General features: G+C 38.4%; 8 protein-coding genes across 8 annotated transcripts; 5 read left to right on the top strand and 3 right to left on the bottom strand.

Annotated features, from left to right (window-relative positions):
- Nucleotides 1–105: 105 nt before the first annotated feature.
- SPO75 (Spo75p) lies at nucleotides 106–2,811 on the top strand (the record flags this gene model as incomplete). Its single annotated transcript, XM_037286424.1, has 1 exon — nucleotides 106–2,811. One exon carries the CDS (start codon nucleotides 106–108, stop codon nucleotides 2,809–2,811), a length of 2,706 nt encoding a protein of 901 aa, XP_037142319.1.
- Nucleotides 2,812–2,831: 20 nt separating this feature from the next.
- MMM1 (ERMES complex subunit MMM1) lies at nucleotides 2,832–4,202 on the bottom strand (the record flags this gene model as incomplete). The annotated part of the gene is made up of 1 exon (XM_037286425.1): nucleotides 2,832–4,202. One exon carries the CDS (start codon nucleotides 4,200–4,202, stop codon nucleotides 2,832–2,834), a length of 1,371 nt encoding a protein of 456 aa, XP_037142320.1.
- A 249-nt stretch (nucleotides 4,203–4,451) lies between these two features.
- On the top strand, nucleotides 4,452–6,425 carry LMO1 (Lmo1p; the record flags this gene model as incomplete). The annotated part of the gene is made up of 1 exon (XM_037286426.1): nucleotides 4,452–6,425. The coding sequence occupies one exon, from the start codon at nucleotides 4,452–4,454 to the stop codon at nucleotides 6,423–6,425; it is 1,974 nt and encodes a 657-aa protein (XP_037142321.1).
- Nucleotides 6,426–6,512: 87 nt separating this feature from the next.
- Nucleotides 6,513–8,768, bottom strand: DRS1 (putative ATP-dependent RNA helicase; the record flags this gene model as incomplete). The annotated part of the gene is made up of 1 exon (XM_037286427.1): nucleotides 6,513–8,768. The coding sequence occupies one exon, from the start codon at nucleotides 8,766–8,768 to the stop codon at nucleotides 6,513–6,515; it is 2,256 nt and encodes a 751-aa protein (XP_037142322.1).
- A 271-nt stretch (nucleotides 8,769–9,039) lies between these two features.
- On the top strand, nucleotides 9,040–9,645 carry SYS1 (Sys1p; the record flags this gene model as incomplete). Its single annotated transcript, XM_037286428.1, has 1 exon — nucleotides 9,040–9,645. The coding sequence occupies one exon, from the start codon at nucleotides 9,040–9,042 to the stop codon at nucleotides 9,643–9,645; it is 606 nt and encodes a 201-aa protein (XP_037142323.1).
- A 119-nt stretch (nucleotides 9,646–9,764) lies between these two features.
- CYR1 (adenylate cyclase) lies at nucleotides 9,765–16,169 on the bottom strand (the record flags this gene model as incomplete). The annotated part of the gene is made up of 1 exon (XM_037286429.1): nucleotides 9,765–16,169. The coding sequence occupies one exon, from the start codon at nucleotides 16,167–16,169 to the stop codon at nucleotides 9,765–9,767; it is 6,405 nt and encodes a 2,134-aa protein (XP_037142324.1).
- A 1,284-nt stretch (nucleotides 16,170–17,453) lies between these two features.
- COX17 (copper metallochaperone COX17) lies at nucleotides 17,454–17,648 on the top strand (the record flags this gene model as incomplete). The annotated part of the gene is made up of 1 exon (XM_037286430.1): nucleotides 17,454–17,648. One exon carries the CDS (start codon nucleotides 17,454–17,456, stop codon nucleotides 17,646–17,648), a length of 195 nt encoding a protein of 64 aa, XP_037142325.1.
- A 240-nt stretch (nucleotides 17,649–17,888) lies between these two features.
- MEU1 (S-methyl-5-thioadenosine phosphorylase) lies at nucleotides 17,889–18,836 on the top strand (the record flags this gene model as incomplete). The annotated part of the gene is made up of 1 exon (XM_037286431.1): nucleotides 17,889–18,836. The coding sequence occupies one exon, from the start codon at nucleotides 17,889–17,891 to the stop codon at nucleotides 18,834–18,836; it is 948 nt and encodes a 315-aa protein (XP_037142326.1).
- Between the last annotated feature and the right edge of the window lie 37 nt (nucleotides 18,837–18,873).

Consider the following 18,873-nt stretch of genomic DNA (forward strand, 5'->3'; position numbering starts at 1 on the left):
CACAAAATAATAAAAAAGAATATAAGAGCATAAAATGATGAGACAGTAGAAGCAAGTGAAAGTAGGGAGGCTGGTTATAGATACATATTTGTGTGGTCAGGAGTAATGCCGGATGTTCAGCGTGAAAGCTCATTTATCACCAATTATTTATCGGATTACATTTTCACTTATTTTGACATTGACAATAATACAGCTTTATTGATTTTAAGATTCGACGAGCCATCAAATGTCGATTCAAATCTCAGTAATTTGACTTCCTCAATATTTTCAAAATTCCTAAATACTACAAGAACCGGTTCTGCTCATAAGCATTCCGGTATTTCGGTTCAGACATTTCTTTCTACCATACTTGTGTCAACAGCGTATTTTGGGTGCCAAGTATTATTGTTTTCTTCTTTGAGACTAAAATTCACCAATGTGTACCAGGCTAGATCTAGGTCAGACACAATGGGCACTCGCCATTTAGCAGAGAGCCGTAAGCAGGAAGGTCAACGAAATAGGAGAATGCTGTGGAAATTCTTTAAAACTGGTTTCGGGTGGATATATCCTGTTTTGGTAAGACCAACAGAAGACTATTATGAAAGAGTCGGTCTAGACGCCTATTTCTTTTTGAGATTCGTACGTGTCCTCTCCATCCTTTTCCTGCTACTCTCTATCATTCATATTCCTATACTTATACCGATTCATTACTTTTCTAACCATTTCGAAAATGTTAATGAGGTCAGTGGTACATTAAGATGGCTAGACAGAATCAATATATCCACCGTTGTACGAAGCAAATCCAAAAAATTGATTTTCCATTTAATTTTAAGTCTTTCCGTGGTTGCATGGTATCATCTTATGCTGATTTCTGAGTTAAAGCATGTTCGTGCAATCTCAGTTGGTTCTAAGAAAGCAAAAACTCAGACTTTGATCTATCTTGAAAATATTCCTGAAGGACTCAGGGGTGACAAAAGCAAGATTGTGGAGTATTTTAATCTCCTATTTCCAGAAACGGCTATAGAGGCCCGATTTCTTCCTAAACACTGTAAAGAACTTAAAAAGCAGTACAATGTCTTGAAGAAAATCCAGCGGAAGATGGAAATAGTCGCTGTTCAAATAGTTTTGGATAAGTTCTTCACAAAGTTGAGTAAAAAAGTGACGCAAAACAATGGAACAGAATTATCGTGGAAGACAAAGATTCATGTCACAATAAGGGCTACTTTTTTCCACTTGAAAACTTGTCAACGTTATTTCAAATTTAAAACAAAATTGAAATGGAAGTCACAAAAATGTGTTGGAAACCGCCTATTACCTTTCGTTAAGATACAATTAGATTCTTTCACAAGAGAGCGCTATGAATGCTTTGGAATGACCGCTAAACAGTATAGGATGAAATCAAAAATTTGGAGAACAAAATGCACAACAATCAAGAAATGGAGTAACTTAGATTACTTCTTTGCGCATAAAAATCCGAAAACGCAGGTCTATTATGATAAAGCATTTATACGATTCAAATCTGCAAATATAGCACAAGCAGTAGGACAGCTGTTGCTATACAGTAACACTCATCATTTTGATAATGTATTGATCGTTCCTGATGTGAGTGATATAATATGGCGAAATATGGTCATATCTAATAGCGTGATTAAGTTTCTAAGAGCTGCACTGGCTAATATCTTGAGCGTCTTTATCATTGTCGGTTACATCATCCCAGTTGCATTTGTAGCATTAATGTCGCAAATACCATATTTTACTTCTCTGGTCCCACTTTTATCTAAAATGACCACTGAATCTAAACTACTAAATGATGTAATGGCTGGTATTATACCAGTTATCACTTTAGTATGGTTGACAGAATTTGCACCGTACATTTTTAGATGTTTTAGTTATCTTCGGTGTAAACGTACTGGAGCTGAAATCGAGATTGATACTCAGAGGTGGTTCTTCGCTTTTCTTTTCGTACACGTATTTCTGGTAGTAACAATTTCATCAGGTGTATCGTTTCTGATAGAAAGGATTGTTAACAACCCCGTTACTATACCCACCCTGCTAGCCCATGATTTACCAAAAAGCTCCAATTTTTTCTGTTCATTCATAGTTATGAGATGTCTGGCATATGCCGGTGGTAACTTTTTACAATTGAAAGAATTGCTATTTGAAATTTTCTATTATAGACTTACCACCTATAGCCCCCGCACAAGGATATATCGAATGAAATATATACCTTCTTTTCAATGGGGATCGATATATCCGATATTTTCCGTATTAGGCAGTATTGGTATCATTTACAGTATCATTTCGCCGATTATACTACCTCTGTGTTGTATTGGGTTCTACTTGGTATTCTTCTCTTTCAAATATATATGTGAGTTCCAATACAATGGATCCAATATATCTGAAACGTATGGAAGATTGTATCCGCATGCCTTAATGCAACTATATTCTGGGATTTATTTCATGGAATTTTGCATGATAGGACTTTTCGCCTTGTCCAGCAGCCTTATGCTATGTTCCTGTATGGTGATAGGGCTCCTAATGACAATCGTTGCACACTACAAATTCTCAGAATCCTACCTGAAAAAACTGCATAAATTTTCCATTTTGGATTATTGGAAGGACTTACTGAGCGAGTCAGAATACCATAATGACTGTGAAATAAGTATCCCATTTGCCGATGGCAAGCTCGATACTGTGATAAACCTTCCGCAAGATAACGAAGAAATTGCCAAGAAGGAGCATAGCTACATTGAGCAGAATTATGGTGTCGAATGCTGTCTTGATAAATTCTCGCTAACCGACTCAGGTGAAATGACTTGCAATTACTTGTAGTTTTTTGAAAATTCCATATATTAATTGTCCTTTGGAGATTCTGTGTCATCAAATTCTGCTTTTCGTGTATTTCTGCTCCTGGGCCACATACTAGGAAGTTTAACGAATTGAAATCTCGGCTCGACGCATCTTTCCACAAACCATTTTTTGATCTGGTACTCAATCACTCTACCAATCTTCGGAATGTTTTCTAATTTCGACCTAGCACCGATTAGAGAATCCGTTTCAAACTCCATCCTATATTCAGGAGCAAAAGAGAAAATCAAAAAATATCCTGTATCACTGTCATCATCCGATGAAGCTATTGATACAAACTCTTCTGCTTTGGTCAAAGAAACAGTTAAGCAAGCCTGAAATCTGATTATAGCTACAGTTAGATTAATTGGCAACGATGCAATGCTCGGTTTCGGATAATTAAGGAGTAGTTTCGTTTCTACGCCAACAGCCAATCTGTCATTTAAATCTATATCAATCTTGGCTTCAAGCTTTTTTTTATTGGAATTGGGTGTATATTGAATACGACAATTCGAGAAGATTGGGAAGTCATCTCCTATATCCAATTCGGTAATCTTAATATCATCCAGATAACTCGGTAGCTCTGGTGCCTTTCTCTCAATGAAACTATTCAAAGAGTGCATTATGTTATCCTTTTGCCAAGCTTCCTCCCTAAATTGCTGTATTGTTTGTGCAATCAAGACATTGAACCAGTCTAACGATTCCGACGGATGTGTGTCTACATTATAATATGTCTTCTCCAAAATGGTATCGATTTGACGTGATCTTTCCCCCTCAATATCATCTGCCAAATCCAGCTGGTCCTTACCTCCTCTTTTCATAATGGAGGAAAAAAACTGGGATGAAATAAACTGACGTGATGAAGATGTCGAAGTGGAAGGATTCTTGGGGTTATTTTGTTTAAAAGAATCACCGAAGATAAAAAATTTGATGAAGAACACTAGTGCCACAACGACGGATATTTGTCCTACAATGAGTCCCTGTGCAAACGACCATGATGAGAAAGATTGAGAATTGCTTATAGAGGCAGCGATTCCTTGATCTTGTTGCCTTTGTAAATATTGCACTAAAGTTGTTTGTAACATTGGAATATCATTTAGTATGAATGAAGAATGATTTTCTATATCATCCTTTGATGACTCAGAGAGAAAATGGGGAGCCGGATCAAAATTCTCGTAATGTTCCTGAAGTAGTTTTTGCAAATGAAGTGGTAGTGCTTTATTTATATAATCACCAAATGATATAAGAGTGTCATTATTCGCAGCAGTATTGGGTATGTCCTTATCATTTATCATTGTGGAACTGTCATTCCTATTTACCTCGCTATTCACGCACTCATGGCAATAGTTTTCGTCTGTAGCTGTAGACATTTTCATCGAATGATGGCCTTCCTTCAATCCTTGATCGAGACACTGGGATACTTGGGATTCGCCACAACAGCAATTGTATATCTATGGATGCCCTGCCTGGAAAACACTCTTTGAAAGACACACTCATCTCTTTTTTTTTTTTTTTTTAGGTGAAAACTACCGTACCACATTTTATTCAAACTCTTTCACTGTATATCAAAAGTGTCAATACTGTTGACGATCCCAGAGCACAATCAAAGTCCAAGCATCATATCGATGACTTCACATTACAAAGATGAACTCGAAGAACTCAATCTTCTATTAAGTGCTCGTCAGGATACTCTTTCCAGGCAGGACTCATTGCGGTGCTATAAGATTCTATATAGTGGCACCATGGAGTATATCAATAATGACGCGTACGCTGACATGATGTGCGCTTTCATTTTAAATTGTGAGAGTTCAGTTTTATGTGAGAAAGCTGTAATTAATCGAAAGTTTTGGGAAGTATTTAAAAGCTTAATTGAAGCTCTCCGGCCTGAACCATTTTCTAAGTGTTTGAATACAATATTCTCCGCAGTTTTAGAGCAGCAAAGAATTTTCGTGAAAGCTTTGGACTCTCTATGCGAGCACATACTTTCTGATGGTACTATTTTAAGTGCGATAGCGGCAATTTTAGCATCGAGAGAAGCAGAGCTCGAAACAAATATCGCTTTTTTTCGCTGCATTTCCCAATTACAGGATCTTCTAGTCAGAATATCAAATTATCAACCTCAGAAAGCCGCTACATATATCCCCTTGTACAAACTAATATCACTTCAGTGCCGGCTGTTTTACGTCATGACCCCCCATCTGGTGGAAGAACCAATAAGAAATATGGTGATTCAGGGTTTCCTCCCTGTCCGAAAAGATTTATACGAATATCTGAGAACGGTTGCAGTTGATGATTATCCAACTCCATTAAAAAAAAGATTTGACGATATCATGGATAGCACATTTATGTTAAGTGCGATGTCTAAGGCTGCTTCTGAGGAGATAAATGAGATGCACGAAGACTTTTTACATTTGAACATGCTGCAAGGAGCAGATATAACTGCTTTCTTAGAAAATCCAAACCTTTCTTTCAAAAAAACGTTTGCGGAGCAATTGATCTTCAACGGGAAGCCTTTTCCTTTACTTAAGAGTGCTTCATATGTATCAATATGTTTGAATGAATTGTTTGATTCTTTTGAAAAAGACATAAATGAGAAACCGCATCTCGCCGGCTTCATTCTCAATAAGAATTACTTTATGTACGCTTTAATGGACAGGCTTTTGAAGTCGTGGGTTGAGTCAAAGGGAGAGACGGAAAAAGATATGTCATCTCTTTTGAAGTTAATGCCAATTATTTTACATAGAATAAAAAGGGCCACTTCCGACCCTATGGGATTAACTTTTGAAGAGCTGGTTTCACTGGCCCTAAATACTATTAGATCTTTGGACTACCGCTCCTCTCGAGAATTGCAGCTAAATGACTTGAGAGAAGGCTACTACAAAAAATGGTCCAGGCATCTATTAGATTTCGAGACGATGCTTTCAGATCAGGTGAATGATTTTGTTCTTCATCAAAGACTCCTACAATTACAGAAAGGCACATGGGTTTACGGTCAAAATCCCGTCGACCCGTCCATTAAAACTCCAAGCATCTTATTTATGATTCTGTCCGTGGATCAAAACAATCTTCTGGTAAGGGAATTTGGTAGAATCACAGAGATTCTACCAGCTGTCGAAGGCAATGTAATTCATGCAAACACAGGAAAGAGCACGGACGCCAAAAAAACTTTGGTAGTACCAATGAATTCCATATCGAAATTTGAAGCGCAGGAGGTTGCTGCCACTGACAATACACCAAAAGACTCCCATTTGATTAGCTGTGTTAAAAAAAATGTCTATACCGAGGTCAAATTTTTGGATAAAAACTCTAAATGTATACTACGAGTTTTTTTTGATACCAAGGAAGCTATTTATGTTTGGCTCGATGGTTTACAATTAGTGGCATCCGCCAAGCACAGAAATGGTATCTCAGAGGCTACGAAAGAACAGAAGGAAACTCTAGTTGATATCAGGAGAACAGTTCAAATGATGAATTTGAATATTAAGGAGGCATTTGAGGCTCCCGACACTAGTTCAAGCGATGAAGATTTTTATAATGTCGACACACTCAAAGGTTTGACTGCAGACTTTTACTACGAACAAGACGTTGAACAAAAATAACAAATAAGAATGCAATCTACTTCATGTTTGTTATGATACTTTGTGGCATATTTATATTTATTCATGCAGTTTGCGATGGGAAATCACTTATTTTTTACCCTTTTTCTTATTTTTAGCACCAGTGTTCCTACTCTGCCTTTTGAAAGCTCTTTCTTGATCGGCAGAGCGGCCCTTTTGCGTCTTTTTGAAAATCCGTGGCGCATCCTCAATAGCTTCATTCCTTTTACGTTTCTTGCTGTTTATAGTTTTCTTATTTTTAGTTAAAGCGCCAAGTATTTTTAAGTTTTTCTTGTCTGCCTCGCTGCGAAACCATGTTCTCTTAGGTCTTGATTCAATTTCAGACTTATGTTTCAAAAGATTTTCTCCTTTTCGTAGCTGTGACTCTGCTTGCAAGATTTCCTTCTCATCTCTTTCCTCCGCTAAAATATCCTCAACTGTTTGTGCATTTCTTTCGATAAGCTTGTTAATTTGCTCCGCCTGGGCCCAGTCAATGTTTCTCCCTACTGCAGTACTACCGCCCTCATTCTCATCAACACTTTTAATCGCACTTTTGACAACGCTTCTATCCTGAGATGATTCTCCAACGAGTGAAACTGAACGACCATCCCTACCAGCTCTCGCCGTACGACCAACTCTATGCAAATAAACCTCATAATTCTTTGGCATGTCATAGTTGATGACAACCTCGATTTTAGGTATATCTAGACCTCTCGAAGCTAAATCTGTACAGATCAAAACTGGGATCTCCAACGATTTAAATTTGTTCACGGATTGTAGACGTTGTTCCTGGCTTAAAGAACCATGTAACTCTGCAACCCCAACACCCAACAAGCCAAGAATAACCCTCAATCTATGTGCCATTTCTTTTCTGGAGACAAAGACGACCATTCTTTTCTGCGCATTCCCGTCCAGTTTCTTTATCAAATGAAACAGCACTGCGGGTTTCATATGGTCTCTTTTACGAATACGAACAAATTCTTGAACCAGTTTTGATGCAGCTTGCTTTGGAGGGTCAATCATAACTCTGACAGGCCTTCTCAACGATAAAGAAACAAGCTGTTTAATCTTGGAGTTCATTGTTGCTGAAAATAACATCGTTTGTCTTCTACTGGGTAAAAGTGTCATTATTTCGTTCAGTTCATCCTGAAATCCTTCCTCTAACATTCTGTCGGCTTCATCAATAACTAAAATTTCCACAGAATCAACATTGAAGCTTGCTGAGTTTCTGATATGGTCTATAAATCTACCAGGTGTAGCAATAACAATATCGGGCCTTGCCTTTAGGGTCTGTTCTTGTTGTCTGAGATTCAGACCACCAACAGCAAGACCAAAGGTTAGTCCATTAACATACTTTCCTAATTTTTTACCCACGTCTGCACCTTGTATAGCCAGTTCACGTGTGGGTGCCAAAACAATAACTCTCGTTGATGCAATTTTTGCTGGTTTATATAGCAAACGCTCTATGATTGGAATCATGAAAGCAGCTGTTTTACCAGATCCAGTAACAGCACCAGCAATAATATCCTTACCCAGTAGAGCAATAGGAATTGCTGCACATTGAATTGGCGAAGGACGAGTATAACCCAAGTCTGCGATACCCTTTAAAACGGGACGAGACAGCGATAAAGTGTTGAAACTGGTGTGAACTTGACTTTTGGCCTCTTCGCTCTCATCGTCTGGTGCGTAGAATTTGGCCATTTCCTCCGGCGAATCCTCTTCGTCATCGTCCTCCCTTTGATCTTGCTCTTTTTTACCACTTTCCATAATTTCCAGTCCGTGGCTGGCAGATTCAACGTTATCATCGGAGTCCTCTATATCTTCACTCAACTCAGCATCTTCATCCTGGTTCTTTGCACCCATACCAAATCCATTCAAAGCCAATTCGTCATCATCTTCACTTTGAGCATCACCCTGTTCTTCTTCTGCTTCTTCTGCATCTTCATCTTCTTCGCTTTCGCTCTCGCCCTCTACACGGGCCATTTTGGTCAAGCCACCCTTCCTTCTTATTATACCGTCAACATCTACTTCTTTTCTTACATAGTCGCCTTCTTTACTATCTCCAAAAAATTCCCAGCCTTGGAACTGCATAGTGGTGTCATTGCTGTCAACATTGAACGTAAAGTCAGGGTTCAGAGAATCATCTTTAGCTTTCCCGTTTTCCACATTGGCAGTAGCAGTTTTTTTACTGCTCTTATTGCTATTGCCCCTACTCTCGGTCTTTTTTTTGCTAGCAACAGAAGTATTGATGCTTTCCTCATCGGAATCGTCTAAATTAGGAATATCGTCTTCACTATCGCTAATGGTAGGAACGAAATCGCCGCTAAGAAAGTCTGATTTGCTCATTTTGCTGGAAACACTTGCAAATGCAGTCCTAAAACTTTTGTAGGTTTAGGATTCTTTTAAAGCGTATCACTTTTATATATCGAGCTTTCTCATGTCATCTCATCTCATGTCATTTACATCTCATCGCATGAATTTTTTTCTTGACTAACAAAATTTTTTCAGAGTATCGTCGCTAATGAGCCTATGCGAGCGAACATCTTGAAACTTAAAGGATCGACAAGGTGCGACGCCAATTCGAGATGCTCGCCTAATAATAGAGTACGTCGTCCCAATGTGGTCAGCAAGACGGTACATGAGAATCCCGAGGGAGCTTAAGCCTTCGGAAATTTTCAAGCAAGACTTCCTGTCACCGAGTAAGATTGCTCTTCAGATAGTGCTTTTACAAATTTTCTATTATATCACTGCCTCAGTGCTTTTCTATTGCTGGGCCAAATTAGTCGGATATGAGCTTCAAATTCTCAATTGGTTGTTTTCATGGGAATACATATCCTATGCGACAACACTGGGTATATCAATCTCTCTTTTATGGTTGTTTGATTCGCTGTTGTGTGTCCTGTTCCTTACTGTGATAGTCGGCCGTAGTAAATTAGCATGGGATTTCGCTATTACTATACATGCCATTAATTTTATTGTTGTTGTGCTCTTCACACACCGCTTTCCATCTCTATCGTGGATTCTTTTGCAGATCATGTCTTCGTTAATTTTAATATTCTTGGGTACTTGGACAACGAGGTGGAGGGAACTGCGAGACACTTTCTTTGAAGGCCTGGTAGATTCTAATGTGGGCACATCAAACTCTATACCTGCGGATATAGGAACAGATGGAGATCAAAATGGTACTCAGCTTGAGATGCGAGATCTTGAAGCTCAAAAATGAGACAAACATAGGGAGGAGTTTAATAACTTATGAACCAATTATGTCTCTATGTAGTATTATATCACAAAAAAAACAAAATCTAGAGCATGAAAACAGGTAAGAATAACAGCTCAGCCTGTTCACTTCTCCATTCTTGCTAAGACGTCCTCTAGCAATTCCGCTATACTTTTTTGTGCCGGGCCGCTATCAGAAACTCTATAGCAGTCGAGACCACCACCCACTACTTGTCGCAGTTTTATTAAGGCCGCATATGCCTCAACTCTCGTTACTAGATGGTCAAAAAATGCGTATAATTCCTTTTCTGAAGTGACAAGACCTATATTATTTTTAACAACATCGTCGACACTATAGCTTTTATTGCCTTTGACACGATCTTCAACATCAATATAGCCACCGCTAACAGCAGAAACTATCGATTCCAATTTTCTTGCACTACTCCGCAGACGAACCAAACAATCCTCATTCAGCAATCTGGTCTGTTCGTCTTCTGTCACAAAATGATGTCTTGATGCTAAACTTTTTGGATATGCAATTGTCAGCAGCTCCTTAGTTTCCAATCCCTTTAGTTTTTGTTCACCGTGGTTGAAGAAAACCCATCCAATACTTTCGAGCATAGCGATCTCTTTTTCAATAAGCTCACCGACAAATTCTTCACCATAAACGTCTTTCAACGACTCTTTGTCCTTTACAACCCTTTCATGCAGTTTCATAATTTTATTGAATTCCGAGCAGAAATCGCTACTGAGAGTTATTTGACCACCATCTGCTACTCCTTCTACCCTGGCTGCTTTATTAACCATGGGCCCTAGGTAATCCATCCTTTGCGTAACCAAATCAAGCTCAGGTACTGGACAGCCCCAATGAATTCCCATACGAACTGATAACCCTTGATATATCTTATTTCCATTTTTATCAAGGATAACGCAACCGTCTTGAATAGAGGTAATTTCTTCCGGCCACTGCGCAGAAAGCAATTTTAATTGTACGCTCATACACCAAACTAAACTACTGATTGGTGTAGGGAAGGCAACCATGAAAGCATCGCCCTCTGTTTTGACTTCATAACCCCCATAAATTCTTAATAGACGACGCATAACATCATTATGTGTTTTGATAGCTGTTCGCATAGCATTCGGAAAAAGTTCCCATAAAAAGGTGGAGTTTTTGATGTCAGTGAAAACTATAGCTAAATTGCCTGTAGGAGGGAGAATTTCAGGCTGCAGTCTTCTCAAAGTAGCATCTTCGAAAGTGCTTCTTCGTGTCATTAATGCATTTTTGTTCAAATTGAATCTGTTCTGCTGATCAGCGTTTTTGAACAGTGATAAACATAAAATAGTCAAATTTTCAGAGCACCCATAGGCGATTGCATGGTCCTTCATTGCCTCAGCTGCAAGCATGGGTTCAGAATTGTGTTCTCGAGCAATATCGCATGCAGTCTCATAATCCATATACTTCCATAGCATATGAGTAGCAACAATCAGCATTTCATCTGCCTTTGTCAAAGAGACGAGGGAAATATCTGGGGAAGCATGAATGTGTGGAAGTAGATCATAAAAGCCGACAGCTCTTGAAACGTCAACGACACCATCAAGTTTATCGTCGTTGACGCAACCACCAGAAATCCTGATTCTTTCGTATTCTACTCTTTTATATGGAGCATGCAATTTCGTCAGCTTCTGGAAATCACCATTGTTTTTAGATAAAATTGCCATACAATCACCAATATTGGCGGTGAACATCTTATTACCCTTAATGTAGACTGCTGTAGAACAGGAACCACTTAGGAGGTCGGCTGAGGTCAAATTAGCCACATCGTTACCGTTATCGACAGAGCTCAACATGCTGTTAACTTCCTTGTTCAACTGCAGGAAACTAAAGCGCAAGGCTTTTTTCACGCCATCGTCAGTATCTTCATACTTTTCCAGCTGCCTGATCAAAATTTTGTCGTAGATGTCTCTTACCAACCGAGAAATATTATGCCCATAAGATGCGTTTTGATTCTTACCATCGTGTAAGCAGATGAGACATTCGTCGTCTTTACCTCTAAATCTTTCAAACGTTACATCTCTAGATGATACAAAATCCCGTTTACCTAAAGTATCTGCCACACCATATCTCATGCCGTTGATCATAGAACCTGTAGTTCTCATCCGAAAATTAATATTTTCATCAGGAACCTTGGCAGCATTCAGCGTAACATCCATCAATCCAAGAATTTTCAGATTATGAAGAACAGTAAGATCCGAAAGATCGGCATCTATCTCGTGATTTATTGAAGATTTGATGTCAAATCTCCGGTTACCAGATAAATTCAGATATTTCAAATCTTTGTTATCTCTCCAATTCCAATCATAATGATAATTAGAAATATTATATTTCAAGTTATTGGAACCTACATCGAATACGGTTAGATGTTTTAATTGAGATAACTCCGCAGGTAAAGAGAGTAAGTTATTACCGTTTAACATTAATGTCTTCAAATACTTCCACTTTAATACAATATCGCCAGACAATGTGGATAAATTATTTCCTGAGAAAAATAGTTCGGTCAAATTATCTAATTTCAAATTGGAAATATCTTGGAAATTGTTGTATGACAAATTCAATATCTTGAGGTTTGTGAAACAGTTGAATAAAGGCCACATTTGATCGTCAAACTGGTTATCTGCAGCCAAAAAAAACAAAAGGGTCTTGGCTAATTTTGATGTCGAAGATATATTTTGCGAAAATGGTGCTGACAAGATGGAGTTTCCAAACATATTTGATGAAATGTTTAAGTATGTCAACTCTATATCTTCCATTCCACCCATAAAATCTCTGATGTTATTGGAATGTAAATCAAGGGATTTCAAACTTTTTAAGTGTGGAAATTCTGCTGGTAAGCTTTCCAATTTATTTCGCGCCACGGAAAGATACACCAACTTGCTCAACAACGATATTTCATCCGGCATTTGGGTTAAATTATTCTCACTTAGATCTAACTTTTCCAAGCATGATAATTTAACAAAAAGTTCTCGAGGAACGCTCGATAGTTTTGCTTTACTCAAAGACAAACTGGTCATGCTCATCGGATAAAATTCTTTGTAAGAAATTGAAGTCATAGGATTTTCTTGTATCTCAAGGGTTCTTAATTTTGGTAAATTGTCATCGAAATCCGATATTCTATTATCCGTCAAAAATAAATTTTGTAGGTTCGTAGCACTAGTTTTGATAGTTGTTATCCTATTATGCTTCAAATTCAAAGTTCTCAAATTCTTCATATCCGATAAATCAGCAATTGAGGTCAATTTGTTATGAGATAAATTCATTTTAGCCAACTTTTTCAATTTGTTCACACTTGCTGGTAATGTGTATATCTTATTATTAGAGAGGTTCACTTGCAACAAATTAGTACACGAATTGATGACTTCTGGATAATGAACAAATCGATTTGAAGAGAGATCCAAAAGTTGCAAGCTTCCTAATTGACCAAACCCTTTCGGTAATTTATCCAGTTCGTTACACTGAAGGTTTAAAATTGTTAAGTTCTTCAGGTTAGAGATAGAACTCGGTACCTTCCTAATAAAATTTCTCTGAAGTTCCAAGGAAACTAGTTTATAGACTTCGGTTACGTTTGAAGGAAACCTTGAAGCTCTTATATTGACCATTCTTAAACTTGACAATTTGATGGCTGATTCAATAAATTCTAAAGGTAAGAATATATCCGCATTATTGGATACATCTAAACTTTCAATCTCCGATGTATGCTGATAAAAAATGATTGGTGGGGTCGTTAAATCCATTGCTCTTAAATCAACATGTATAAAATCACTCCTCATCAATCGTTGTTCTTGCTCTGCCGTTAAATGGGATGGGGCCACTGGATGAAAGAGAAATTTAAAAACAAAACTCAAATCCTCAATGCCCATTATATGTAGAGGATCACTCTTTTTGTAACCATTTAACAGTAACAGTTTTCTTTCGATTATGATCGGCTTTGCCAGTGGTCTCAAAATTTTGGATAATTTACCTACCTTGAGAGATAGTTGATAGCTACCTTGAGATGTTATATTGAATTTTCTTTTTAAAGCAGGTATGATATCCCGGACCGTTGTAGTTGGCGTACATGATAGTGTGGTGAAAGTGTCGTCGGTATTGAAAATACGAATTGCATAGTGTCTTTTGGGATCTAAATCACTAAAATCCTTGTAATACCTTTCTAACTCGTATTCGACTCGATCGTGTTTCTCATCATCTGCTGAAATCTCTTTGCTTAATACATGACCCTCAGAATCTAAGCTAATATTATTATCATTTTGATCATTAACCTTATTTTGGCTGGATTGGTTCTGACATTCTGTGGAATTACCAATTATTTTGTTCAAAGAACTCACTGTATGTGAGGGTTTTGGCGATGTTGCTGAAGTTCTTGAATCCGATTCCATACTCTCTGTATCGGAAGAAGTGGCAGTACCAGAAGAAAATCTATCGGTGTCCTGGGATTCAGAATCCATCAAAGCCTTAAATCCATCACTATCATTTAAAGATCTAGAAATCTGAGAAGGTGGTTCTATTTGTGAATCATTACTCAAAGCACTCATTTCTCCTTGAGGAGTTCTACCTCTTTTCATTTGATGCACTTGCCGACGAGAACGTCCCGTCATTAATTCACCATGTATATTTCTTTTGACTCTTGGCTTCTCTACATCAGATTCAACGTCCCAACTTTCAGGGGCAACCCATTGCTGTGATCCTTTAGTGTATGATGAATTTTTGCTCGTTCCACTTTTATTACTGTAATATTTCTTCTTACCTTTCAAATCAAGATCTGAATCTGAAACGTTCGACGATGAGAGATTCTGTGCTTCAAACTGGTCTCCTGTTTTGATATTTGATTCATTTTCGTTGATATCAGGAGAAAACTTCATTCTCGTACCCGTCAAGGAACCCCTGCGCGAATTATTGGAAAGTTTTGTAATATCTGACAAGTTTTCCAAGTTCGTATCTAACTGGAAGGTGCTTATATTACTGGAATCGTTTACTGGATTAAATTCAGAGTCACTAGATGACAACTGACCATGACTAGCATTAGTATTTAATTTGCTGCCAGGCGTATTTGCATCTTTTTTCGGACTATTCAAAGTTGAATTTGAAGATGTAACAAAATGACTTGTATGATGACGAACTACATCTGGTCGCATATCTAACCTGTCTGACCTGTCTGAATTATCTGAATGTTTTCCTTTATCTGATCCATCGGGGAAAGTACCTATCTTCCTTATGGGATAATGATTGTCCAGATGATTATTATCCAAGTCATGACCAAACCCATGTACCAATGTGCTCACCTTCCGACGTAAACTATGAGGGACACTTTCAATAATATGTTGCGCAGATATCGAGTCCTTTGACGACCTTCTCGAACTTAGACTTGGAGGTATTAAATGGTTTCTGTCATAGTTAGGATGATGATGATTTTGTATGTCGCTAGTTTCATTAGGAGTCTTGTCACCAGAAATGGACCCCTTGAGCCGATCATTGCTTCTGCTCGTATTGCTGCCATTACCGTCATTGACACTTGAGTAACCATGATCATTCTCGCTAGTTTGAGTGCTGTGGCTATATTTATTGCTATTATTAGTACTACCATAGTTGTTATCAGTTGCATTATTATCATCATTATTACTGGTAGCCTTGTTGTTATTATCACCATTGTTGCTGCTGCTGTTATTGCTATTGGAAGTGTTGACGCTCTTTTTACGGTTAATGTGAGAGCTGCTAGCTGTAGAATTAGAATGAGAACCCGGACCACCAAATTTTTTCAAAAGGGCTTCAGCAAAGGATTGTTTCCTTGACGGAGCCGCCGCACCTTTTGAATTCTTTTCTGATTGCACATAATCATTTACCTGAGAACTACTACTGACCGGACTACTACTATTATATTCATGATCGCGACTGTGACTGTAGTTCTGATTGTGATTGTGATTGTGATTGTGATTGTGATTGTAATTGTGATTGTGCTTGTGATTATGACTATGATTTTGAGTATGACTAGGAGGATGACTGGGATTATGATTTTGACTGTCACTTGTATCCCTCATTTGTTTCAATTGTTTATGATGTCTATGCTTGCTGGTGAATGAGTGATAACTGGACGTGTGCTTCAAACCTGGCAATTCGTCATTTGGATCCTCATCAATATTGTCCTGATAACTGCGATTGTCCACATTCCCAGGTTTACTACTACTACCTATCGAAAGGGAGCTCAGAGTTCTTCTCAGTATCACAGGTCCTCTTCGTATCTGTGGCTCAGTACCTTTGGTTGTATTGGAAGAGGATTTTGATAGCTTTGGGAGCTGGTTCGTCTCGTTATGCGTATCGCTCATGCTACCAGCTACCGTTTCATTCTTACCGCTCACGTGGTCCTTGGATCGTTGACTCACGTTACTACTACTTCTGTTCCTTGACCGCAGCTCATAATGTCTTTTAAACATTGGCGATTCATCATGAACCTGTTCGTCATACGTATCTGCATCCTTTTGCATCTTCGTCAGTCAATAAAACAAAGTACAATAAAGGTACACCAAAGCAGCGTAAAGACTAATCTTCAATATTGGTGATAGAGCTTTCAACAAGTCTTCCTCAAGCTTGCAAAATTTCCAAGTTATGATTACCTAAGTAATCGATATACAAAATTGGACGAAGAAGCCCTTTCTTGCGCTACACTTATTGTATGACTCGTGTACTACTCTTGCCGTATTCCTGTACCACGCTTGCAACAAATCTCTCCTGAATTCCTGACCCAAACTCAGCGGACTCTTTTGTCCCCCCCTTGTAAATTTGACTCAAATACTCCAGATGCAGGTGAATAACATCTGAAAATCCCATTTCTATTCACAGGAATAATATGAAAAAAAGAACGTAACCCTGATTTCATTTGTGCTTCTTTCTGCCACCAATAAAACACGTTTTACGAAAGCACAACGGACGACGGGGCGAAAAAACGCCAATGGCTGCCTCGGCGGCTAAATACATTGGAAACATCAGATAAACGTATACAGATGTATCTGACCAGCTGCTAGAGACTAGAGTCACTGATCAAAGAACCAGAAGTGAGAATTTTAGCACTCTTCGCAACTTTTTCGCAACTGCAACAAGTCCTGATCATGGTAGAATCCTTGATTGTAATTGGCGTTTTAATAACATTTATACTTCTTGTTTGTTCACGTAGTCACTTATTCAGGATCATGATCATGACACGAATGTATCGACTCTCTAGGAAACAAGACACTCCATAACCAAAATGAATTCTCTTAGGGACAACGAGATAATATGCAAATGACTTTCCTGACTTTACGTCCTTGATGCACTGTTTGTGAAGTGCTCAAGGATGTGGTTATCTAGGGCCCACTGAGCTTGTTGGAAGGAGAAAACAACATACCGCTACACTCGATGTATCTTGTAGATCGAAAGATGCAAAACTGATTGTTTACAATCGTAGATGTAACCCACTGTTCCACAATTTCATGCTAATCCTTTATGTCTGCACCTGCAAATTGCACAGTGTTACTACATAGTGTCCGGAAGCTGGAGATCGGATTCCTTGGAGGGCTGGGCACAGACAAAAATCTCGCCAAATAGATCAAAACATGTCAACAAGAATAGAGACGGGTTTATAATCCAATTCTTTTTATCCGGGTAGCGCGCTGTCATCGCGCCGAGCTTTAGTAATTTGGTCTATTTAAGAACGATAATCTGACAAGAAGCGTAATGTTGGCACAATCACAGAGCCTGTACCACTAACGTGAGGGTGTTCAATATAATCGAAAATGCCTGGAAAAGGAGCTGAAACAAAAAATAACAAGGAAGATGGCGAGACCAAGCCTAAGCCTTGCTGTGTGTGTCTCCCAGAAAAGGACGAAAGAGATCAATGTATCCTTTTCAATGGGCAAGACTCGGATAAATGCGAAGACGTCATTCAAAAATACAAAACGTGCATGAAGACTTATGGATTTGACATCTAGTACATGGTTTCTTCAACGCTGCTATAGCTATTTAACGCTGCTACGTTTATCTATTTATTTATTTTCTTTCATTAGCCTCCTGTATATAATAAAATGAAAAATCAAAATTTGATTTTTTCTTATTCTACGCTCGTTTTGAAATCATCGAACATGTAAGCATTGACTAAAGTATATTAGTGTAGTATCACAAATTTTTAGAGGACGTAAAGTCTGAATTAGGGATTTAAACTTCCATACGGGATGGCAGTACCAAACACGTTTGACGGTGAAATCGATCTTGGTATTATTGGTGGTACAGGTCTGTACCATCTTGAATGCTTGGAGAAACTTGCAGAATTACCACCAATGGAGACACCATGGGGTACTACATCTTCACCAATAGTTATTTCTAAAGTTGCAGGTGATAGTGGTCATTTCCATGTGGCATTCATTGCAAGACATGGTAGACATCATCAATATCCTCCTTCAAAAGTTCCTTTCAGGGCTAATATGGCATCATTGAAACACTTGAAGTGCAAAGCAGTACTGTCGTTTAGCGCTGTTGGTTCGTTGCAAGAAAAAATCAAACCAAGAGATTTTGTATTGCCTCAACAAATTATCGATAGAACTAAAGGTATCAGAAACTCTTCCTTTTTGAACGATGAGGGCCTAGTCGGTCATGTTGGATTTGGTGACCCATTTTCATATTCTTTTGCGCAATATATATATCAATTTAAACATCTGTTGGCAAACAATGATGCGCCGGATGAGCCATGCAATTTGCATTTCGACAAGGAGACCACAGTGGTTTGCATGGAAGGTCCGCAGTTCTCTACTCGTGCAGAATCCAAAATGTACAGAATGTTTGGTGGTGATGTCATCAATATGAGTGTCATTCCTGAAGCTAAACTGGCTCGTGAATGTGAACTACCATATCAAATGATCTGTATGTCAACAGATTATGATGCTTGGAGAGATGAAGAGGAACCCGTTACCGTCGAAACCGTCATTGGAAATTTGAGTAACAACGGTCATAACGCAAATTTACTAGCGTCCAAAGTTATCGAAGAAATGGCAAACGAATTGCCTGAATTCATGAAAACTGGTGACGGTTTAAGAGGCTCAATAAAAATGTCAATTTCTACAAAGCCACACGCAATGTCGAAGGAAACTTTAGCAAAATTAAATTTCTTATTTCCTGATTTTTAACGTGATCCTCAACCACCGCGGATATACATATATGTAT

This window comes from Zygotorulaspora mrakii, chromosome 1, assembly GCF_013402915.1.
Source record: "Zygotorulaspora mrakii chromosome 1, complete sequence".
NCBI lineage: Eukaryota > Fungi > Ascomycota > Saccharomycetes > Saccharomycetales > Saccharomycetaceae > Zygotorulaspora > Zygotorulaspora mrakii.